The following is a 26,200-nucleotide window of genomic DNA, read 5'->3' as shown; positions in this document are numbered from 1 at the left end:
TGTCGTGAAGCTAGCAAGCTTTTCAATGTGTAGGAATCCTTTGATTCTTGGAAGAGCGTTGGATTGTTTGGAGCTCCTTTTATGGGATAATGTGGATAAGGTCCAAGACTTCATTTTGATGGTAACTTCTTTTGCTTAGTCTGCATTCTCAAAAAAAAAAAAAAAAAAGAGAGCTTTTAATTAGTGCAATATCCGCTAAATGTGCTCAAAGCTTGTGACACGTCAATACAAACACTGAGCTTAAAATGTTACTCTGTTTTCCTTTTGTTAAATGGTTTTTTAAAAATTGAATATATCATACTCTGTATTATTCCAATTAAACGCATTATGGACTTGGGGAATTGAGTGGAAAGGGTATATTATTTTGTCACAGATACATGGGAGAAAATATTAATTATGAACTGGAACTGGCAAGCATCTTGACCCCATCAACAATCTTCATCAAAAAGAAGTGAACACTGCATATCTGGCATCTCTTGTGTGGCATTAGGTGATGAACTCATATTTTATTGATAAGATACATACATCACACATTGCTATAAGTATTGACATTGTATCTATGTAGTATTACTATACTGCCTTAGCCTGACAAAAAACCTGTAATTAAAATTTTGGCCATAAAACTCATCCTTCAAATACTGATTGATTAAAATGACCCTCATCTTGGCATACTTGTATATAAAAAAAGAGCTTTTCTATAGCGCAATATCCACTAAATATGCTCAAAGCACTTTACCACCACCACCAATAATAGTAATAATAATAATGATGATGATGAATGATGGTGATGATGATGATAATGATAATAATAATAATAATAATAATAATAATAATAATAATAATAATAATAATAATAATAATAATAATAATAATAATGATAATAATAATGATAATAATAATAATTTCATGAATTCATGCTCTAAGGCACTCTACAATAAAATACATAGTCACAGAGGAAAAATGAAATAAAAATTACGGTACTGGAAACTAAATGTTGGATGTTTGTCAAACAATTCAATGAATGATTTGAATGTCTGCTGTGTCAATTTATGTATTTGATCATTAATTGTTTTATAATTATCTGCAAACATTTCAGAATTATGTTCAAGACATATTCACTGTAGCACTTTATTGACTTGAAACACGTCTACGGCACAAGCAAAAAGCGTGAATATTTGATGATGTTACAAAGAGTAGCCAATTTGTACCTGATAGTTGTGGCTTCAATTTTCATCCAGAGCCATGAGACACCTGATATCGTTACCAAATGTTACGATTATTTTGATACCAGGTATGTACTAGATCTAGAAGATTGTCAGGACAGCTCAAAAATATAAAGTAAATCGATCACACCTAAAATCTACAGAGGATTTACATAGTCAGAATTTAAGATAATAAAAATGTGGAGTGAATTTTCAATTAAAAAAAAAAAAAAGCCCTCACAAATTCAATTCTCACACTTAATTCATGGAATTTCCACGCTCAATACAATTGTAAAAATGTTTCTTTCTAATGAACTCAAGGGATTGGAATAATATTGTCAGCTGCTGCATAATGGTTGAGGGCATTTGTTGAAATCATTGGGCAAAACACGTCATCACTCTTAAGTGACATGATGTTGTTGGTTGTTGAAATATAAGGAGGAGGAGGAGGAAGAAGAAAAAAAAGAGACATTTTGTTTCGTGTTGAGACTGAGGTCTCGATCTTGATCTCAGTTTTGATATTAATGCTAGATATATTTAGGCCCATATTTGCTTTTATTTAGATAGGGTGAAAGATTAAAGATGAGATGAAAGAAAAAATAAACTCTAAACAAGTTATTTGAAAGATGAGCTGTTTATATTATTCTTCAATGATAAAGATCCTTCTAAAATGGGGTGTCAGCGATCATTATTTCCCAACTGTTTTTAGTTTTACTGCCAATGTTTCTGATGCAAAAAAAAAAAAAAAAAAAAAAAAAAGAATAGAGCCAATCACCATTTATTTCTGACTAATCCTACAACTTCATAATAACCACTGAAAATATGAAATAAAAACAAACAAAACAAATTATGTTTTAAATACAGAGCGAAACCGATAGATACAGTAATAATTTTTTTTAATTTTTAAAATCTAATCATTGTTTTTTTCTCCTTTTGTTTTTTTCTTGATACAGATCTAGAAGCCCTTTTGTTTCAACCCGACAAGTTGATCAAAAAACGATTTTTGACTTGGAGAAGCAGTTTGATGAAAACCTATGTCTAGGCCTTCTGGATTGCGTTTATAAAGGGGCAGGAGACTGCAGGCATAAATCCGCCCAACAAATCTTAGGAGACCTTTACAAGTCAGAGAATTTATTTGGGAAGATGATTAAAAAGGGCATGGCTGTCCACTTGATGGTTGTCACTCAGCTGATGAGAGATGTAAGCAGGACTTATTGTTCTGTCTGTCTATGCTTTCTGTTTGTCTGTCTGCCTATCTGTCTATCTATCTCTGTCTGCCTATCTGTCTGTCTGTCAGCTCATCTATCTGTCTGTTTATTTATTTCCGTCCATTTCTTTGTCCCTTTAATATTTGATTCCTCATGTGTTTAGGAAATGCTTTATCTAACATTACTACATTTTAACAGAATAAAAATTCAATTGTGTATGACATATATTCCCATGCCACATTCATCAATTGATTTATGATATAGGAGAACCTCTTTATCCATGACTTATTTATATACTGCTGAAGGGAGAGAGAAATAACTTTTTTTATTACTTGACATTTTGGTTTTATCAATACATTTTTTAAAGTCTATGATTTATCAATGAGTTAAAAAAAAAACTTGGCATTACAAATTGTTTCTTTTTCTTTGTTCCCCTCATTATATTGTCTTCATGTTTGAATTTCTGGTTGGTGAAGAAACGCCATTATCTTTCTCAGCTCTGTTAGGTGCCCATACAGTTTAATCTGCAGACGTGTGGCACCAGGCCAAAAATCCTCTTTTACTGTTGTCTACTCTGGTCAGGGGTATATGGTGGTCTTCTTCTTCTTCTTCTTCTTCTTCTTCTTCTTCTTCTTCTTCTTCTTCTTCTTCTTCTTCTTCTTCTTCTTCTTCTTCTTCTTCTTCTTCTTCTTCTTCTTCTTCTTCTTCTTCTGCTCCTTCTTCTTCTTCTTCACCACAATCACACATGCCTATTTCTCTTATTTTAAAAGTGCATGTGGTGTTTCAGGTGATTGTGTCCCAATTGTAGTAGTCCTTTCCTGTAGTCTTTTCTATTTAGAAGTTTGATTGGACCACTTTTATTGAAGCTTGGGTGCGACTTTTGCCAGTTGGCTTTGCTTGGACCTTGCTGATTCATAAAAGTTTTCTTCTTGTGTTTTCTCAGACCCCATTCTGGCCAAAGTATCTGAAATTTCATTTTCTATGATGCAGCATTGACCAGGAATCCATTGAAGTCTCACCTCTTTTGCTTCTTGACTTACTTTCATTAGTTCTGCGCTTACATGGTTAAGATATGCTTACAATTGATAAATTGTGTCAATCTGTTTGTTTTATATTGTACCTCAAACTTCAGTACCCTGTCTCTCTATCTACCACTTCTTATTGCTGTGTGTATATAATTATAATAATGAAACCACTGTAAAACTTTTCTATATTGTCTCCCTCATTCCTCTCCCAAGGGGTGAAGTAGCAAAGTTGTTAAGGCCTTGTACTGTGACCCGGAAGGTTCCGGGTTAGAGCCCAGCTTCAGGCACTTTCATTTTTTTTTCTTGGGCAAGATCATTAACCCCAATTTGCTCACTTGGACAACGTGCGTGATTTCTGTTGACATCAGATATCCTGCCTGTTTGATGAATTATCTATATTCCTTCGATGAATGCCTAGGCAACCATCTCTTCTGATGTCGTGGCGGAAGGGCATAATTTTGTTTTTCATTCCTCTCCCACTATATGACGGTCAGTATCAAATTATTGATAAAACCATTTGTAATACTGAAAATTTTTTTAGAAAAGGATATTCAATTTTTAAAAATTACACCCTTCCACTCAGCATCGTCACCTAGGCCTTCCATGTAAGAATATAGATAATCTATCAAACGTCCGATGGCAACAGGAATCACCCATGTTATCCAAAGTGAATGAATTAGGGGCTAATAATCTTGCCCAAGAAAAAAACAAAACAAAAGTGCCTGAAGTAGGGCACGAACCCAGGACTTTCCAGGTCACAGTGCAATGCTTTAATCACTCAGCCACCTCATCTTTCATAAACAGATTTGCCCAGGTTGAAAACAAGGTGGTATAAAATTGTTTTAATGTAAATCTTGTAATGCCTGAAGAGCAAGTATTAGTTTTTCACTTATATGCTTACTTGTGACCCACTGTCTCAAACTGGTATTAAGTCGGGATAGAGCAGAGTCATATTTTTTATAAGAAATAATTTCTTTTCTACTTGTCTAAATCGATTGGTGTGAATTGGCTGAGTGGTTAAGGCATTGCACTGTGACTCAGAAGGTCCTGGATTCGAGCCCTGCTTCAGGTACTTTCATTTTTTTCCCTTGGGAAAGAATTTTAACCCCCCAATTTGTTCACTTTGAACAACATGGGTGATTCCTGTTGACATCAGACACCTTGTTTGATGGATTATCTATATCCCTTCATGGAATGCCTACGCAACAATGCCGTGGTGGAAGGCGTAAATGAAGTCAATTGTACATAATACCTTTTTGTGGTGATGGGTCACATTTTGTCCTGAAGTCATAATCCAACAAATTTATCTTTTGTGTTGTTTTGGGAACAGATTTTTTCCTGCAGTGAGGGTGCACTGAATACTCTAGAAAAATACATGGACGGGCCAAAAGGAAAATCTCCTTTTGTATACCTCATTTTACACTCATTGACTCTCTTTTTGGCATACAAGACACGTGAGAAACAATTATGTCCTTTTTTTATCATCACCATTATCATCATCATCATCATCATCAATCATCGTCATTGTCACTCTCGTCATTTTAATTATTAACACCACTGCCATTATCATCATGATGGATTCTACCACGGCACCACTACACCAAACCCACTGTCATATTGTGATCTTCACCTTCATCGTTCATTATCATCATCATTATAGTTTTCATTCCATGCATCAATATCACAATCATTATTTTCTTAAATTATTTGATTAGATAAATAAGTAATCAACTATTCATCTTTTTCTTTCTGTCCTTTTTTAAAGATGATTTATTCCTTATAAATTTAAAGACTTAAACATTTAAGAGATTTTGAATCGAAAATTGAAATTATTAGTATTCAAAATAGTTTAAAATAGAGAATGAAAATTATTTGTATTTTATTGAAAAACCTCTCTGTCATCAGAGGAAATTTCCCACAAGGACATAAACACGATCTGCAAAAATTCTGTTCTCATTATTCGGAAAGCGATTCCCAATGGAGAAGTAAAACAGGTAATTTCATATGTTTTGATGCAAACTTATTTACATGCCTGATGACATTAATAATAATAATTATAATAAATAATAATGATGATGGTGATGGTGAGAGAGAGAGAGAGAGAGAGAGAGAGAGAGAGAGAGAGAGAGAGAGAGAGAGAGAGAGAGAGAGAGAGAGAGAGAGAGAGAGAGTGTTATACTAAATATCCCCTAAAGATGAATTATGTTTTTTTTTTCATTTATTTATATTTTTTTTTTCTTGATTGTTGCCAAAAACATGGTTGTCAGTTGTGTGAAAATATGAAGTTATCATATTTTTTTTTCAGGTTGACAACTTTTTGCAGCGCTTACTGTTCAATTCAAATCCAACCATTAGACAGGAAATGATAAAATTGTTTAAAGAAACTGAACGTTATGGCCTTTTATCAACTTTTCAACAAAAAGAGATCGAACAGCAACTTTCTCCCTTGTTGGTGAATTTCAAAGTATGTCATTTTTTAGTTTCAATGTACACTGCTGGTAGTATAATATACTTCCATGCTCCCATTCTCGACAATTTTTACCAATGTCATTTCTGCTGCACATTAATAATTGTAGAGCGATATCATAAATTTTTTTGTGACTGTCATTTATGTTATAGTTATAGCCTTCTTGGAATATGAAAAATAATGTTATTGTTAAAAATTAACAAAGCATACGTAATTTTATGTCATCATGGGAAACAGAACAACTAAAAGAATCACTCATTTCAACTTAAATTTTAATTTTATGGAATCATTGAAAAAGAAGAAAAAACAACAAATACAAAACAAAAAAAAATCCCATTAACCCCCCGCCCCCCCCCCCCCCCCCCCCCCCCCCCCCCCCCCCCCCAAAAAAAAAAATGAATATACAAAATAATTTCCATCTGTATGTGCATTTTAAAAATGTTTTATAAATTAGTTTCAGAGTACTTCTGGTGGAAAGTTTGGTTGGAAAAAAGCCTCAGGTCAATTTAATGATCAAGATGTATGGATATTTTTCTACTGCATGAAGGAAAAGGATCACAAGAGGAATCAGATAACATTTTCAGACCAAAATGTATCTTACATTGAGATGAAGCGACTTGCCGAATTGCAGCACAGCAAGATCATCAGGATGTTTGCTTATCAACATGATTGCATCCCAACATTTTACATCATTGAAACTTGTGACCAGCATCTTCAGGTATGAAAAATATGTGTCGGTGCATGACATAATCAGTCGAAAGGTGAAAATTTTGGAGTTGCATTAAAAAAAATTTTCTGAAAAAATAAGCTCACCAGAGCATTTTAATTTTAATTTTAAATAAATCGGGTGATTTTTCATGAAGTTATGGTCAGATGTATGGGAAGGGTATCCAGCAGCTTTTCTCAAATGTCATACTTTTTCAACTTGACTGGCTGTAAAAAATATTTAGAGGTGAAATTAAGCTTTGATTTTTCCGAAGATGTACAAAAAGGGTTGATGTAATCATTTATGACAAGAACTCATTTTGGATAAAAATTGACCTTCTAACTAAACTTGGCAGTATCTCAGTTTTCACCATCCGACTGATTATGTCATTCACTGTAACATATGGTCCACCATCTCCAACCAGTATTCTATTTGGGTAAATGAGCTGGTGAAAATTGTATCTGTAGCCAAACATAATATGAAACTTATAGTAAAGTCTTGTAGCTTTAAATAATATGGTATTAAGATGGGTTGATTTAGATGCTGACAATCCAATCTATGATGAAGATATGAGACTTGGGTTAAGTATTTTCGCCTTCTTGAGGAGAATAAGTGGAATTTTATACAATGAAAAAAAAAAAAGAAATAATAATGTCACTTTTCCATTCCATTTAAATTAACGATGAAGATGGTGATGGTGAAATGGGAAATAGCGAAAGAGAAAGATGGTGATGGAAATATTAGGAAGTTGTGATGATGGTGATGATGTTGTTGATGACGATGATGGTGATGATGATTTTGATGCTATTTATGTGCATGTGTGTACGTGTATATATATATATATATATATATATATATATATATATATATATATATATATATATATATATATATATATATTATATATATATATATTATATTATGTTATGTATATTCTTCATAATATTTTAATGGCACATGCAACCAAATGATAAATTGTCACTATTTTGAGGACAATACAGATATATTATTATTATTATTATTATTATTATTATTATTATTATTATTATTATTATTATTATTATTATTATTATTATTATTATTATTATTATTCTTATTATTATTATTATTATTAAATTTACTTTCAGAATCAGATTCACATCAACTTTAACTACCGTATTGAGACGATTGATTACACATCCGTTTATCATTACAGGGACATCTCCAGAATAAGAAGAAGAACAGTTCATTCTTTATGCCATCACAGCTCCTCCAGTTTTTATTGGACGCAGTAACTGCTTTGGAGCATTGCCACAAGAAAAGCTATGTCCATTGTAATCTGACTGCAGAGAGCTTGATTGTTTTTAATGACACTCATGTCAAATTGGCTGGCTTTGGTCAAAGCAAAATGATAGATACTAATACAGGAAAAGCAAGGTGTAGGTATCATTGCAACCCCTTTCATCATCTTCTTCTTCTTCTTCTTCTTCTTCTTCTTCTTCTTCTTCTTCTTCTTCTTCTTCTTCTTCTTCTTCTTCTTCTTCTTCTTCTTCTGTTTCTCCTTCTCCTCCTCCTCCCTCCCTCCCCCTACTAGTCTTCCTCCTCCTCCTCCTCCTCCTCCTCCTCCTCCTCCTCATCCTTCTTCTTCTTCTTCTTCTTCTTCTTCTTCTTCTTCTTCTTCTTCTTCTTCTTCTTCTTCTTCTTCTTCTTCTTCTTCTTCTTCTTCTTCTTCTTCTTCTTCTTCTTTTCGTTGTTGTTGTTGTTTTGTGTTGTTTTTGTTGTTGTACAATTATTATTATTATTATTAATTTTTTTCTTTTTTTTTCTTTTTATCTGTTTATTTATTTATTTATCTTTGTTTTTAGGCCTAAAGGTCTGCTAATTTTTTTGCTTGCAATCTTATAAAATACAGCATGCAAGTTAGTCTTGGTCACAGTTGATCTTTGTTTTAGTTTCACTGAAAATGAGGCTATTAAACGATCAACGGATAATGTTAGCAGTATTGCAACTACAATGAACATAAATGTATTAAATATTATTATTATTATTATTTATTTTGTTGTACAGGCGTAGTTTATAGTGTAAACTTTTGAAGTTGCCCCCATTAGACATTAGGCATTAAAAATAAATTTATTTTAAATAATCTTTTGTACAATAACTATTTATTTATGATTTATGACAATTTCCATTCAGGATCAATAAAGTATATCTTATCTTATCTAGTTTATAGCTACTCTACTGCACAGTGACAATAAAAAAGTTTTAAATTATGGCCTGAAAATGTTACATATATACTGTGGAATAAAGCCAACACCGCTGAACCAGAAAAAATTGTTGAATTTAACCAAAGTTGACTTTATCCATTATCAATGGAATTCAAAAGAACAGAAAATTTGGGACCACTAAAAGATGTTGACTTTAAGCAGAAATTCTCTTTAAGGGGTGACTTTACGTAACTTCCACTGTATTTAACTTTCCAGCACTCTATGCATTCCTTATACAGTTATCAATAGTGAAGACATCCCAATTCGATGGAGTGCTCCAGAGTCCATTCTAGAAGGAGAGTATTCTAAGTCTTCTGACATTTGGATGGTTGGTCTACTTCTTTGTGAGGTGATGACTCATGGCCAATTGCCCTACTCAAACATGGCCAAGGACGATGTGGCTCTCATTGAATTGGTAAGTCTTCAATATGAAGAGAATGTATGACCTGCTGCCTCAACCTGGTATTATGTTGTAATAAACTGAATAAAATTAAGTTTAACTCTCTCAACCCTAACACTGCCTATCTCAGTATTTGACTATGACTATATATCCTTCATTATTTACATTTTTCTGAGACAAACTATATATGAATACTTTTAAAACTACTTTAAAATTTTTATAAAACAACAATAGGAACTGAAATGGAAACTTCAATTTATTAAACGAGGACAGGTAAAATGGACGTTTTGGGTTTTCCCTATCAACAAATTGTTTTGTTGATAAAAGGGAAACCCAAAAAGTCCATATTATTTGTCTTCGTTTAATATATTGAAGGTTCCATTTCATTTCCTATTGTTATTCATTTCTTAGAGCTTCAAGCAGCAACAATTTCATTGATTTTTACTTTATATTTTTAGATGAATTAAACTATGTCTATGCCAATTTTCTTTTAGATTTGATTGACAGTTTTTTTTCTTTTCAATATTGAAAATGACCAAAAATATATTAGGAGAGTGGACAGCACAGCGGTAGCAAGCTCGAGTTGAATGAGTTAAGGTCAAACTGATCAGAATTGTGAATTTTAAAACTCTTTAAAAATTTAAAAAACAAAACTTACTATCGTCAATGAAGGCATTTATTTCAACTCAAATTTTACAAATTGACCAGTTAACTGCTGTAGTTTGGAAAAAAAACACATATAAAAAATTTGACCAGATAACTCGTCCTTCAAATATCGATCGATTTACATGACCCTCATCTTGGCAAAAACTCTCAAGCCTGGGATCTCCTAAGATTATAAGATGGGTAACACATTCTCTTTCATCTACCATCATTAATTCACACATGTAATGTTAAATGCAGTGAAGAATGGAGAATAAAATTTTAGACATACAATTTAATAGATGCTCAGTATTGATATATAACAATTTGTGTAGTCTTTATAAGTTGTTCCAATGAAGGCCAAAGGCGGAATTAATTAATTGGAATACCATGATTCTAAAGAAAGGTGAACCATATAAAAAAAATAAAAGACATTACTTTGTTTTGTCCAAAGGAAGGTTGTTGAATGTAAGCTTTTTTTAAAAAAAAGCATATCTTGTTGGGAATTTATTGACATATACAATACTCGCTTGATTTTAGCACGCCAAATTCCAGCGCACTCTGCAATAGCACGCAAAAGCTGGATGACTGCATTTTATCTATATAACTAGTCGTTACCTCCCATGAGCACTATCAGAATCTAGCATACATTTTGACTTCTGCGGAGAGTGTGCTAGAATCCATCTAGTACTGTACACAGTGGATCTTGCTGTGGTTACTTTTACCCCATCATTATTTGCATTTTTCTGTGGATAATAACATGCACAATATTAATGATGCTTTCATTTTTTTTTACATAATAGATACATGGCACTTTAAAAAAAATTAGATTGAACAACCACAAATGTTTTTTTTTCTTTTCTTTTTAAAAACTACCAAGAATCTTGGGAGTCCCGATAGCTCAGTTGGTAGAGCACTCGCTTCACACGCCAAGGAACCAAGATCGATCTTGAGGGCAGTCAAGATTTTTCTGACCCTCCTGTCCACCCAGCAGTGAATGGGCAGCTGAGTCTGTTAGATTTGGTGGAAAGTACTTTTTGCGATAGACTAGCGTCCTATCCAAAGGATAGCAAGCAGTTATTGCCCATTTTACGCTATAGAAACTGGGATCAACTCCGGTTCCATGGGCCTCATGGCTCTGAAGGACTACTATTTTTTACCAAAAATCTTTTGGTGAAAGTGGACAACACGATAAGAGGGGACTTGGGTTGAGTGATTTAAAGATTGATGCCTTATTTTCTTACACTTGATTGGGGGAGAATTAGCAGACCAGTCTAATATTAAGAAAAATTTGTAGAATTACGAAATTTTGACTCCAAATTCAGAAATTCATGAGAATCTATACGTCATTAAAACTTAGTGAAAATGAAATTTGATAACAGACTTGACTACAAAATTTTAACGGTTTTAAACTGATCTAATCCTTGTGACGGTGAATTGTTGATTTTATAAGTTGATTTTAGTCAGTACAATTTTTATCTTCTAAATATTACGAATTTTTATATTTTCAAGTAGACAGGTTTGGCATTAGTCATGTAAAAGCAGAAGATATATATATATATATATATATATATATGTGTATATACAAAGTACAATTTTATCTCCTTATTTGTTTTAGATTGTTCTTGATTTTACATCATCATATACTTTTTTGTTAGGAGCAAAACCGTCTGCATTTTAAATTTATTATGTAAATGTCCTTGTACAGATGAAATCAAAAAAGTTGATACCTACAATTGACCCTGTTGTGGAGAGAAATTCCATACTTCAGTTGTTGTCAGAGTGTACCTCTTATGAACAAGAGAAGCGAATCCATGTTGCCAATGTCAAATCTTCTCTGAGGAACCTTTTGATAAGTAAGCACTGTGTTAAGCGATGGCGTTTGTAATCATATAAAAATTAACTAGCTTAAACACTTTGTGAAATGATGCCTTCGTGTATATGAGAGAGAGAGAGAGAGAGAGAGAGAGAGAGAGAGAGAGAGAGAGAGAGAGAGAGATAGAGAGAGAGTGTGTGTGTGTGTGTGTGTGTGTATTCAATCTCTAGCCTTTTTTATACTTAACAACCGCTTGCTCTAAAGCAACTCATAATGTGGGGCTCTCATTTTTTCTCTGAATTATCTAGCTCATGCTGTTGTAATCTTGTGTTATTTTATGTTTTTTGATTTTATGCCTCATTCAGTGATTAAAATGGAAAGAGACAGGAGTAAAACCATCAATAGATCTTTAAAAGTTTGATTCTTCCCGATATTTTGATTTGAATTGTCAGGTGTCTTTCCATTTATGTGCATTTTTTCTTTGAATAAGAAAGATAGAAGTTTACATTTTTGTTGAAGTGTGTCATCAGTCGGAGGGCTTTGAATAATAATGATAAAAAAAGAGGCAGGATTGAGGGCAGCATTTATAGAAATATCTGAGATCTTTATGACTGCAAGTTACTATTCATTAGTATGCAAAAATATTATATAAAGGAAATTTTGATTTTCCTCTTTCAATCCATCCTATTGCATCTGAGCGAGTTTAATCACTATTATATTTCACACGGGATTTGAATAAATAGCCCTATTCATGGTTCAAAATATGAAGGATTAGAGAAATAATGTTTCACATTATACTTTTATTGAGACAATTTATCATATGTGTTGAAATAGCAAACATAATTTTCATTTATTACCTTTTGAATTTATTTTTAGGAGTGAAGCAGACACTAGAAAGAAAGAGCATGCTTTCCAATTTTTTTAATTTTGATGAAAAGAAGTCATCCACCAATTTCAAAAAAGTGAGTTCATGGAATTAGATTTTTAGTTTATCATATTTCTAAAGGATACACACCATTTACTAAGTGAGTAGAAATTAAAAATAAAATATTCCTTTGATTACTTCGCAATTAATGAACATGGTAAGAGCTGAAGCCCAAAGTATTGATACAGGTCTGCTGTCATTGTCATATGACGACATTTTTTCACAGAAGTGGCAACTTCTGCGTGTTCTTTATTAACATAAATTTCGTAATGTCCTTTTTTCCAAACTCTTCCCAATGGCTGAAAAGTGACTTCAGATTAAATCATTACAACAAATATACCAATTCGATAATTCCATTTGTGCTCGAGGAAGGCCATCTCATTAATTGAAAAGAGAAATTAAAATATTTCTTTATCCACTTTTGTCAGTCACCTTAACTACTTTTTGTCACTTGCATTTTGAAACACTATCATATACAAGATGGAAGGATATCTCAAAGGCTGTGAATCAAAAATGCAAATTGTTCCCCATTGAAATCGTGAAATGTCTTGAGAACATTTTTTTTAAAAATGATCGACCCTAAAGAACAATTTTAATTTATTTTACTTTATTGAATAATATTCATTTAAATTTAAAGCAATGTGTGTTGATTTGATACAGATTAATTCTCTGAATAACCCATATTACGATTTTTGAAATATTTCTTTTTTACTTTTCTCATCACGTCACAATAATTTGTCTTTTGTTGAATTTTTAAAGGACCTGGTACCATAAGATACATATTGTGTTGCATGGGCAATGTTTTGTATTGTAAAACTTTTGTCATACTGTTATGTTTAGTCTTTGACACCATTGGGGGCATATGGAAATTAATTAATTGTTGTCAAGGAATGCAGTTGTTAGACTTAGAATAGCTAAATACCTAGACTTTCATTTTTATAGGGATAATCCATCATATTAGATACAATCTACCAACATAAACTCTGTTCTCAGTGTTTTGACATGTTAATTTCAATGTTGCAAACATTAGAGCAACTCCTATATCTACATATAAATAATTCATAAAACAAGATTTTTACAATTTATTTAAAATATTGAATATGTGTTGTTTTACTGCATGACGATAAGAATTTTTAAATTATTTTTTTTCCTTTCCCTGAAGTTAATTAATAGTTGTAATTATTTATTTTACAGGGCATTCCAGAACAGTTCCGTGAGTATTTGTTCTATGTCATTTATAACATGTTGCTTTTCTGTTTGTTTTATTAACTGAAGATGGTAATTTCAGGGTTTGAATTCTTATAATAGTTAGAGGTTGTAGTTTAATAAATAATCATATATTTTAAATGTTGATGGTTGTTATGACAGATTTTATCTATTGCTTTGAAAAATTAAATGTACTTGTTATGACAGATTTTGTCTATTACTTTGAAAAATTCAATGTACTACTCTCCAATGCATAAACCTCTTCAATTAAAAAATTTATGAAAAGGAAAATAGACTGCAATGGTTATTTAATTCTGCTGAGGGCGGCAACATTTTCTACACTTTTGTATTGGCCCTCCAAACAGCGAAAAAAAATTATGATAATCATTTTGGTGATTTTACTCCATTTTACAAAGTGAATATTCATATCTAGTTCCACGATGGAGCGGAGCGTGTGTGGCAGATTTAAGCATTGTTTGCTTTAGGCGTATATAGTGACTCTTATTTATTATTATTATCATTATTATTATTATTATTATCATTATTATTATTATTATTATTATTACTATTATTATTATTATTATTATTATTATTATTATTATTATTATTATTATTATTATTATTATTATTATTTTCATCATTATCATTATTATTATTATTATTATTATTATTATTATTATTATTATTATTATTATTATTATTATTATTATTATTATTATTATTATCATTATTGATATTATTAGTATTGTAACCTGTTTCGGTTTTATAGTCTCATTTCTGAAACTTATTGACTCTAATTAAATATGGATAAGACATTAGTGAAATATTTGCTTGAAATTTTCTTATCAGCTGAAAGATAAGATGGTGGTAACGATTAGACTAGAAAATCCTAAGAAATGCATAAGTGTGTGTCTATGTGGTATAATGTGCGGCTATGTTGTCTATTATTATTATTATTATTATTATTATTATTATTATTATTATTATTATTATTATTATTATTATTATTATTATTGTTATTATTATTATTATTACTATTGTTAATATTTTCGTTATTATGAACTGTTTTTTTTTCTCAAATAAAAAATTTTTTTGTTTGTATTTGTTTTATTTTCCAGTTTTTCGTACATGTAATTTTCAGTTCAGTTAATTGCAAGTCTGCTAAAAACCCAAATTGTTGTTTAATTGTCGATATTGAAATACTTTCAAACCTTAAGGCCATTATAGCATAAGGCTCTCAGACATAAATATGCACGTATCATGAGATTCAATTACCAATTCATACCTTTTTATATCTGTCTATTGTCTATTAAGATATAAGAACAGGAGTGACAAGTTCCCTAAATGTAAAGCAAACAGTAAATGTTTCACAAAATATGGAAAGGACCAAAGAGGTTGGTAAATATATTGCTTTTGAATTTTCAACTTTTTTCTTTTTTTTTTCATTAAATAACAACTGAACGGCTCAGTCAGTTTTACTTTTACTTTGAATGCTTATTTAATTTGAAAATTATCGGTAGTTCATCTGTGATCCACCATCTAAAAACGAGGATGTAGTCAATAATCTTATATACTATAATGAAAGATTTAGTTAATGGCAATTACGTTATAACACATAGTTGGCTGTAATTTGCATAAGGTAGTCTTTCAGTGCCGTTAAACCCTTGGGTCAAAGTTTAATTTGGTTTAAATTGCACTAAATGGACAAAAACAATTTATTGCTGCACCTTGGATAAGACGTTGGTTTATAACAAGGTAAACAATGTTTCGACCTTTGGCATTCTTCAGGTCAAAGGTTAGGCATATTTACAATTTATGTAAAAATAGAAATATGAGTTTAAATTAAACGTATTCTACATTTATTGGGATCTGGATTTTTTTTAAAATGTGTGCAAAGTGATTTACCAATTAACTATTGAACCCCCTTTAGTGTTGCAACTTCTTTATTATCTTTCCTAATCATTTTACTTATTAATTTTCCTTCAATAGGGTAAAGACTTCATTTTCAGAGAGAAGATACATCATCAATTATCTACCACAATGGAGACATCATTCCACTCACCTAAACTTGATGACATTTTACCAACAAGGAGGAAGATTGTTCAGTACGCATCAGAAATGAAACATATTGTATGTGTTTTTTAAATTAATTAGATAAAAAAAAATACTACTTCCCATCTTAGTAAATCTTCTGCTGTCATTATAGTTCTAAAAAGATAATCAATTAATTGTTTTGTTATAAGACACTGTCAAGTTCTCATAAGTTTCAAGCAAATGCTGAAAAATAGACCGAAATATATGTTTTCACAGACTTTAAAGAAATATTATAAACTTGTATGCCCTATATTATTGTATTAGTCAAGAAGTGTAAATCCTGAGTTGGCTGGATCCGCATCAATAACGTACTGGCTATAAACATTTACTTATCAGATAGTTGAAAGTAATGGATAAAAAATGAATATATTAACAGCTTAAAAAAATATTTTGGGCTCAAAACCATTCTTCAAACAGTAACAAAAACAATAAAAACACATCACTTAATATCCAGATAGACGGCAGAGAAATATATTGTACATCCTGTCTGCAAATTATAAAATTGAAATTCAAGATCCCATTAATTGCTTAACTCTTTAACTCTTTCAGCCCTGAGCTATATTCGCATTTCCGTCACAAAATGGCTGACACCTGATTGAGGCAGAATGAGAATGACAAGCTGAGACAAAGCAAAATTCAAACGCGGTGCGAAATCTCAATTAAAATACACCCCTAGGGCCAATTGAATGTTCTGATGAAAGAAATGATGATACAATTGGGTCAATTTATAGTACTTTTGTACAAAGTAGGATTGGATTACATTATTGTTTTTGCCTTTCAAGACTGACCGCACTGTGCGGCCATCGGCCAGTAGAACAGATTCTGCTCTGGCTGCATAATGCGGCCAATGGCGCTGAAAGAGTTAAAGGATGTGCCAAATATTTCTCTGCCATCTATCTGGATTTTAAGTGATGTACTTATGTTTTTATTGTTTTTGTCATTGTCTGAAGAAGGGTTTTGAGCCTGAAACGTTTCTGTGTTAGGTATTTTGTTCTTTTTTGAAGCTGTTATATATGATTAGACATGTAGAAAAGCCTTTAAAAAAATGCACATTTGTGCAGCTATGTGGTCTAGAGCTATGACACTCACCTTCGGATTGGAAGGTCCTGGGTTCGAGTCTTGCTCTGAGCAGTGCATAGTTGAGTCCTTGGAAAAGACTCTTTACTCACATTCTTTCACTGTCCTCAGGCGTAAAATAAGTAACTGGCTGTTAACGGCATTGTCTCTGTTGGAAAAAAATTGTAATATTGCCCAACAGGAATTGTACTTTGTCCTACATGTTATTTGTTGCTGTTGTGTTTGCTGGGGATCCATTATAAAGGGATTTGAGCTCGTATAGTGAATGTTGCACGATATAAAAGCTCAAGCTTGCTTTCTTTTTAAAAATTATTTTTTCTTCTATTTGATATTCGTTACAGGAGTGTATAGTTCCCAATGAGAATTGCTTTTGTCTACTGGATGTGGCTTTCAAAAAACTTCTCAAGGACGTGAAAGAAATCATACTGCTAATGCAAAAAGTGGCAGCCAAAATTGCAGGGTTGTTTGAACATTCGTATGTCATTGGGGACATTAGTGCTTCTCATGTCTATGTGGAGCTGACAGACCCAAAAAAGGTGATTTTTTTGTTTTCAGTAATTTCTACATTGTCCCGTTTATTGTTTTTTAAAAAAAATTAAATAAATCTATTTATTTTATTATGACCCAATGAAAAACAAATGTTTTATTGAGAAGTATGAGTAGATTCTAACTAGGTGTCATGGTCTCCAGTGAGTAAAGAGCTACTCGACTATGCATAAAGATATGTAGAATGAGGCCCCAGAATTTACTAGGTACTATAAATGAAAAACAATTAACGATTTGTTTAAGATGAAATAAAAAGAAAGATGAAATTTAATTAAAAGAGATAAATAGTGATTGTGGTAGTTACAAATAGAAACGTGAATATATTACGTAACTTATGATGATATGTCAGGTTCATAAGGTTACGTTTCCAGGCAGTTGACAGGCGTGGGTTCTGTTTTCCTCCGATAACGGGCTCAGGCTCATAAAGTTCCACTTCCAGGTAGTTGGGAAGGGGTTATTGTATAGTTCTTCGACAGCGGGCTCAGGTTTGATCCTTGAAGATTATACAGTCAAAGGTAAAATCTCCGGCGTCTTGATGGTGGAGATAAAATATCCACAAAGTCCCAAAAGATAAAAATCTTCAAATATATATGAGGAATGGAGCGACTGGCCGTCCGGCATAGATTGTAGAGAGAAGTGAGTGTAGAATGTTAGACCTATCAGCTTTTATAATAAGTGGCTACGTGACAGAATGTAGAACGAAAAGTATTCACTAATTAGAAATTAATTCGAGGGAAGGCTATAAAAGGAAAGACGATCTAATATTAGAAGGTAAAGTTTATCTAAGCCGACCGAATTATAACTGGAGTGAGATGAATTCAGTTCTTAATAAAATAAAATTTAATAAGATAATTGTGAACAACCTTTACTGTGACACTAGGGACACATAACATTTTTATTGGCAAAAACGATATTCGTCGTCTTCATCCTCGGCATCATCATCATCATCATCATCATCATTATCATCGATATTATTTTAACTTTTGTTTGTTGCCATAATTTTTGTCCCAAAGTTGCCAAAGGCTCACACAAAGAGTGGCCTTTTCAACTTCCTATGACAATATAAATAGATATAGGTAACTTATTCTAAAGCAGGGGTGCTCATCCTCTGGTTGCAGGACTAGTGCCGGTCCGCAATAAAAAATATCCTGATAAGCAGCTGATTAAGATGACGCATTGTTATTGAATGAAGTAGTCAATCTTTTTGTAACTTTGGGGTTCAGTAAAGTGATACAAAGCTGCTAGAAGCTGTGCAAAAAGTAATAAACAATAAGGAATATAATAGGTTCAAAAAAGAACACGATACCTAACACGGAATGTTTTGGATTCAAACCCTTTTTCAGCCAACAACAAGAAACATTGAAAACATATATACATTACTAAAAAACAGATTGACAACAGAGAAATGTTGGCACGTCTTTTCTGTATAAAAATATTGGAATGGCATTCCAAGGTTTTTGTACAGAAAAGACATGCCACACATGCGGCTTATTGGTCTTGTGATATGACACTTGCTTTCGGAACGGAAGGTCCTGGGTTCGAGCCTGGCTCGATGCATAGTTCAGTCCTTGGAAAAGGCTCTTTACTCACATACTCTCACCATACTCAGGTGTAAAATGAGTACCTGGCCGTTAACAGCGTTGTCTCTGTCTGACAAAAAATTTGTATTATCGCCTAACAGGTGTCGTGTCTCGTTCTACATGTTATGTGTTGCTGTTGGTTGGGGACCCTTTGTATAGTGCTTTGAGCACGTTTAGTGGATATTGTGCTATATAAAAAGCTCAAAGCTCAAATGTTTGTTGTTGGCTGAATAAGGCTTTTGAGCCTGAAAAGTTCTGTGTTTGGTAATTTTTTGTTTGTTTTTTTTTGGAATGTGTTATATTCATTTTTGTTTATTGCTTTTAAGGATCAGTAAATAGTGATTCAAACATTGATCCCACTGGTAGTCAACACGTGTTGGATGTGAAAGGTGTTTTGTTCTTTAAGTCTAAATAAAATCCCTCTATACAAATTTCAAAGATTATTTTATGCGTTAATTGTGTAATTTTATTCATAATTATATCATCAAATTAATGTGACAATGAGACAGTTCTCGAAAAAGATTTTCAATTTTGAATTTTCACTCTCATACCTATCCTCATTGAAGGTAAAGTATGAAGATAAAAGGATTTGATTTAATTTTCAAAAATTTAATTTAAAAAATGGACAGAAAAGTATGTTGGATAAAAAAGTAAATTCTAAAATTATTCATAACTGTTTTTGCTACCTGAAATTTTGTCTTCACTTTTACCACTACATCATTGCAAAAGAATGGGAGCCACTGATTTAAAGCACAAGAATTATTAGATTTATTACTATTATTATTATTACTATTACTATTAATATTAATATTCTTCTTCTTCTTCTTCTTCTTCTTCTTCTTCTTCTTCTTCTTCTTCTTCTTCTTCTTCTTCTTCTTCTTCTTCTTCTTCTTCTTCTTCTTCTTCTTCTTCTTCTTATTATTATTATTATTGTATACCATCGATCTCACAAGAAATTATAATGTATTAGGAGTTTTGCATTGGAAACATCCATAGAACTAAAACTAGGGAATTCCACTCTTTACAGAGATTAAGAAATTGCTGTGTTCATACTTAAAAACATTTGATTTTAGCGTATTGACTGTTTCATGTGTTTCATGTATTGTAATTGGCATGAATGTTGGGGCGCTTGAATACTTTTCTAATATTTTTGTGACGTTTAGGAGTATTCCATACATTGCATTTTCCTTAGTGCTCATCCTATTCCGAACAAGTAAATTAAAATTAAGAGTGAATGCTGCCATGGTATAAATGTATATCAGGCATATATGATTACCTTTTTATCCTTTGTCTCTCACTATGTCTCAGGCGCTTGTATGACCCTAAACAGTCAGGAGAACTGATATCTTTAAAATCTTCAAAATAAAATAATGCTATCCCAAGTTCACGAATCAACAGTTAATAACATAATTTATTTTGCACTTGTCATCACAAATCCCCAGGTACACATTATATCCTTGGCATTTTTGAGAAAAATAAACTGCGAAGAAGAATTGAATCAGATAGATGACGTCACAGAAAATGTCAAGAAAAGGTAATGAAAATGTTAATTTATTGTATAAACAGTTATCACATCTTGATTAAATATAATGTCTTTTCAGTAAAATTAAATATGAAATATTATGTTTAAAATGTCTTATAAAAGCAGTTTTAAAAATGTAGTCATATCACTATTGGTTCAGGTTCCAAATATTCTTAAAATTTTGTTTTTCAAAAGTTTGTTGCCTTGCAGAATTTAATACCAAGAAGTACTTGACCTCGAATTTTGTTATAAAATCTTTGTTCACATTGTAGAGAAGTCTTTTAAAAGATTCTTTGCAAGTCTTTTTCTTTGCACCACCACAGCAATCAGAAGAATGAAAAGAATCTGAATTCTTAAAATTTTCTATATTTCTAGGGCGTCGCCTGAAGTGTTGCAGAACGGTCGATTCTCTGCTTCCTCTGATGTTTTTTGCTTCGGTAATTTCATGTGGGAAATGCTTGCTGCCTTTAGCCAAGAAAACCCAGCAAGCCTGTTTTTCAACAAAACTATCAGAGTTTTTCGAAAGTTACCTGGGGATGAAGTAAGTACTATGTAAATTTTTAAATGATTATCTACAGCACAGCCTCTCTATCAACAATGAACAATATTGTTGAGACCAAAAAAAAATTTATAAAGAGCTGTCATTATAACAGAGGCACCAAATATTGGGACCGGGAATGCAACCATACAATGTGGGATCTGGTGAAATCATCAATCTTTGTTTAAGGATAGATTAATAAATTGATTGACATCAAGATCCACACTTGTCAGAAGCCACATCTGTCTTCCTGTGTGGTGCAAATCCTTGTTGTTCGATTCTCTCCTGATTCTTGGTGATTGCGGACAAGTTGTTTAGGGGAATCATGTACTAAGCAGCCATAACTTTCTTCTTCATAATCAACTTTTATGAGAATATGCAACTTTTCATCACTGATCAGTGCTTTTTTCTTCAACTGGATATCCTTGGTTGGCCAATCAACCGTTTTCATTGGCTACGACTATGACATCTCATTGGCCGGAAAGCAAACATTCTAATTTGTCACTTCTGTTGATTTGAATTTGCTGATTAATGCCATATCAATGTTGCTATATCGTTTCAGTGATTTTTTAATTCTAAGATATATAGTTTAAAAATCAGGACTGGGCACAATGTCGCAAAAATGAATATCTTTAGAAGTTGGGTGCATTGTATAATAATAATAATAATAATAATAATAATAATAATAATAATATAATAATAATAATAATAATTTTAATAATTATAATAATAATAATAATAATAATAATAATAATAATAATAATAATAATAATAATTTAATAATAATAATAATAATAATAATAATAATAATAATAATAATAATAAAATGATAATAATAATAATAATAATAATAATAAAAATAATAGATGGCATTGGTTTACTGCATTTTCAAAGTTATATAATGCCCAATGCGCTTTCCATTGGTTGAAAAATAATTCCCCCCCCCCCCCCCTCTGCACACACACACACATACACACACACACACACACACACACAAACACACACACACACATGCAGACACACAATTGAATATTCACACTTCGGGTTATAACCAAAGAGTATGTCAAAGATTAAAAATAGGCAGACGTCGAAAGAAAATATTTTAGTTTCTATTTAAAAGAATTAATAGTTGGTTGTTTCATGATCGTTCTGGGAATAGAATTCCATATTTCCATACACTGGGTCCCATGACAGAAAAGAGGAACTAAAAGTTTAGTTTTATCAGAGGATGATCCCAGTGATCTGGAAGTTGTATAGGGGCTCAGGTTTTTTAAGTGGACAGGGGCTTCATCTTTTAAACATTTAAAACATATCATGGCGATTTTGTAATTTAATCCCTCTCTGATTCTGATTGGTAGCCAGTGCAGTTCATAGAGAATTGGGAGGGAGTGGGACTTACAAGCGTTTCTCAAAATTAATTTTGTGGCACTATTCTGAATGACTTGAAGACAAGAGAGTTTATCTTGACTTACACCTTAAAGAAGGGAATTGCAGTCACCAGTATGTGATCAAATAGAAGTGGTAACAAACCGACTGGCTACCTCAACAGTTAAATAATCTCTGATAGTGGTGATTTTATTTAGATGAATATTGAAAATTTTACAAAGGATATCGATCTGTGTCTGCCTGGATAGATTGTATATATATATAAAAAAAACACCAAGGTTTTTAACACATAAAGAGGACAGAATTGGACATCCAATGATATTCAGACTGACTGCTGGTATAACATTATTTTTTCCAATGGTATTTCTGCATAACATTAATTCCACCTTTTCATTATTTAATTTAAATTTGTTAGATTCCATCCAACACTTTACATCTCTTATACAGTCAGATTTAAGGACATGTAGCTCACTTGATGATAACATGCGTTTTGGAAAATTACAGCAATGTCATTTATAAATACATGAGAGCCCATCTAATTAAAGATTAAATTTTTAAAAAGATATAAGGGGTTATTACGAAACACAGAGAAATTTGATGAAAGTGGCTTGGACTATATAAAATAGCACGTGAAAGTGAACATATGAGTTTGAAAATATGGGATATTCAACTTGTCCTAATATCGTCAATAATATATGGTTGGTTCTCAGAACAAGTGGGCTATATGCATTATGAAAAAGTTTTGACAAAGTTACTTTGGCACCAGTTTTTAAAATATTAATGTCAAACTTTTTTTTCTTCCATTCATTTATAAATATTACGAGGTTAACCTGAAACACTGACACAGTTCAATCTGATGAATTAAACTTGATTTGGACCTTTTTTTTTTCTTAATTGAGAGAAATTGAACATATGAGTTTTGAAAAATTAAGGGGTAGCCTTCTAATCTTTAATAGTATATGCTTTAATGTTTTGTTTTCCAGTTTTTAGTTTCTTAACTTTTATGGTTTCACTTCAAGAATGCTAATTTATTCTGCATTTTATTTTCCGTTGGTAGTGATAAAAATATGATGACATTTTTATTGTTCATTTTCAATGCCCAGTAGAAGAAAAAGAAATTCAGACAAAAACAAATGTTGATTATTTAATCATATTGAATTAATTATGCACTAGTCAACAAAATCTTTCATTATGTAAACTATTGTAATATTTTTATCTTTATCCAATCTGCCATTTTAGATTTGTGATGCCATTCTTAGTGGGAAATGGGAGGAGCACCATCCACGGCCCAAGCGCTGTCCTGAAAGCTTGTACGAGCTTATCAAATCTTGTGTCAATACCAGAGAAAATGAAAGACCTGCAATGGCATATGTTGCTACGGAACTTACAAAAGAGTGAGTTTGATCTTTGCAAATTATGCTTAATCTTATTGATATCATCGCACTCTTGTTCTAATGATGATGATGATGATAATAATAATAACAATAATAATAATAATAATAATAATAATGATAATAATAATAATAATAATAATAATAATGACGATGATGACGAAGATGATAATAATAATAATAATAATAATAATAATAATAATAATAATAATAATAATAATAATGATAATAACAATAAAAATGATAATGGCGATGATGATGATAATGATTCTGATTATCATCTATAATAGACTTATGAAGCTAAGATCAATGCACGTTTTAAGGATATTTTACAGGACTTTGAAACATTTTAAATTTCTGAAAAAGTCAAAGATCTTTTGAAATGTGTGCAAGGGCATATTTTGCTATATTGAAAAGACATTTAAGGTTTTATAATATTCATATTGATATAGGTTTTTGGAACATTCGAAGGCATATGGCCTGTTCCAATTTTTTGATGACAAAAAATAAAAAATTCTTACCAGAACACTAGTGAAACACGATTTAGAGTAGATTTTATTTTCGAAATCGTCATCCTTCAATTACTTACTGTGCATTAATTTGACATATGAGCTTTGACCAAAATAACAAGACTGTATTAAGTATTGAAAGGCCTTATAAAGATACCAGTACTGCCGTTTTATTAAAGAACACAGTATATGCTATTTGGTTAACATTGCATTTACTGTGTTTTTAAAAACAACGGCAGAGTAGACCAATAGCAATTAAATAAAGTCAAGTAGAATACAACTAGGGGGTCGGGGATATTTGATAGTCCTGCGTCTAATGTGTATATAATGTTGACAGGCATCATTACTAATTTTTCTCAAACATGTTCCTAGTTATGGAACAATTTCGGGATTGCAATAGCCCAGTTGGTAGAGCATTCGCTTCACATTGAAAAGGACTGTGATCACTCTTGGGTGGTGCAGTCACACATTTTTTCTGTAGATCTGGTGGAAATTACTTTGAGCTAGACTTGCATCCTGTCTAAAGGATAGCAAGCAATTGCTATTGTTCATTTCACTATAGAAACAGAGATAAACTCCAATTCTATGGGCCTAATGGCTCTAAAAGACTACTTTTTTTATGGCACAATTTTAACGACTGGAACCATAAAAAAGAAACAAAACCTTTAGTTTTTATGGCCAGATAACATGTTGCTTATATCTGCTATAAATTTCAATCTGGATCTTCATTATCATTGTCGCTTACAAAGAACTTAATCAAATATTTGATCAGATAAACAGGTAATTTCAATCGGATGTTATATTGAGAAGCATCATTCCTAGAACATAATATATATTATAGGAGGTGTAAAAATCAAGTATGATCAAAATGATATAATTACTGGACAAAAATACTGTAATATTTTAAGCTCAAGTATGACTTGTGTACAAAAAGACAGTTCAATGATGTAATGATGGACAAATATGACTGACCACATCAAACTGGTGTTTGTATGGGTGAAGCGTATTAAAGTTGAAATGGTCGAAAATCAAAAGTTTTGAGTTTATGTGCTCTTTGAATCTATAATCATTCTTCCCAATTCATTAAAAAAATTTTTTTTAATCTCCGTTTTAAGCTGCATACTTTGGGGCGTAAATTCAATTTTCGAAATATGTGTTACTCCCACATAATACCATTTTGAGATGTTGGGTTTCAATTATGCTTTTATTTTTTCAACCACCTTCCATATGAAAAAAATTTGACTTGTATCCTATAATGAACTAATTATTTTAACGATTATATTTTTATCACCAATATGATTATTTGAATTTTAATTATTGCTCTTTTTTCCAGACATTCTAAAGCCAGTAATGAGGTTTTGAAAGATTGCAATGAAGGCAGTAGTGCCTGAAGAAAGCCCAACAGTTTTTATTGAATCGGATCCTCAACAAATGACTTTGCTTGAAAGGAATCCATCTAACCGTGGCAAAGCTGACGCAACAGTGATGAATTAAATTGTTAAAATAAAAACGACATTGATTTGGATTGAAAAGAATCCATCTTGCAGTTTTGAAGCTGAGGACAGTAGTGATGAAAGAAATGGTCAAAATAGCACATCTTTATAGTGGATACTGTACTCACAAACCGCTATCCATGCTCATTTCAAAGATTATTTTCTTGTTTTTTTTTCTACTTAATCAGAACAATTATCACTCACTCATTAAAAAAAACACAAAA

The 26,200-nt window shown here is 31.7% G+C and overlaps 1 protein-coding gene across 1 annotated transcript; it reads left to right on the top strand.

Annotated features, from left to right (window-relative positions):
- Positions 1 to 26,200, top strand: LOC144965769 (uncharacterized). Its single transcript, XM_078901453.1, has 19 exons — positions 1 to 121; positions 1,097 to 1,291; positions 2,156 to 2,402; positions 4,766 to 4,889; positions 5,341 to 5,429; positions 5,741 to 5,899; positions 6,357 to 6,620; positions 7,804 to 8,026; positions 9,091 to 9,266; positions 11,602 to 11,749; positions 12,586 to 12,671; positions 13,829 to 13,847; positions 15,155 to 15,234; positions 15,830 to 15,970; positions 17,353 to 17,547; positions 20,580 to 20,671; positions 21,035 to 21,200; positions 23,823 to 23,977; positions 25,817 to 26,200. The coding sequence occupies exons 2-19, from the start codon at positions 1,179 to 1,181 to the stop codon at positions 25,872 to 25,874; spliced, it is 2,535 nt and encodes an 844-aa protein (XP_078757579.1). The 5' UTR covers positions 1 to 121; positions 1,097 to 1,178; the 3' UTR covers positions 25,875 to 26,200.

The sequence above is a fragment of the Berghia stephanieae genome, chromosome 2 (genome assembly GCF_034508935.2).
Source record: "Berghia stephanieae isolate SIO BIC M18660-M18661 chromosome 2, UCSD_Bste_1.3, whole genome shotgun sequence".
Lineage (NCBI taxonomy): Eukaryota > Metazoa > Mollusca > Gastropoda > Nudibranchia > Aeolidiidae > Berghia > Berghia stephanieae.
Note: the sequence above shows the minus strand (reverse complement) of the source record. Positions and strands in the feature narration are given on the sequence as shown.

What these genes read in the sequence shown, in the direction of transcription:
- LOC144965769 (XM_078901453.1), top strand. Translation starts at nt 1,179, where the DNA reads ATGATGTTACAAAGAGTAGCCAATTTGTACCTGATAGTTGTGGCTTCA. An exon ending in TACGATTATTTTGATACCAG is followed by an intron (nt 1,292 to 2,155) that starts GTATGTACTAGA and finishes TTCTTGATACAG; the next exon opens with ATCTAGAAGCCCTTTTGTTT. An exon ending in ATGTGGCTCTCATTGAATTG is followed by an intron (nt 9,267 to 11,601) that starts GTAAGTCTTCAA and finishes GTCCTTGTACAG; the next exon opens with ATGAAATCAAAAAAGTTGAT.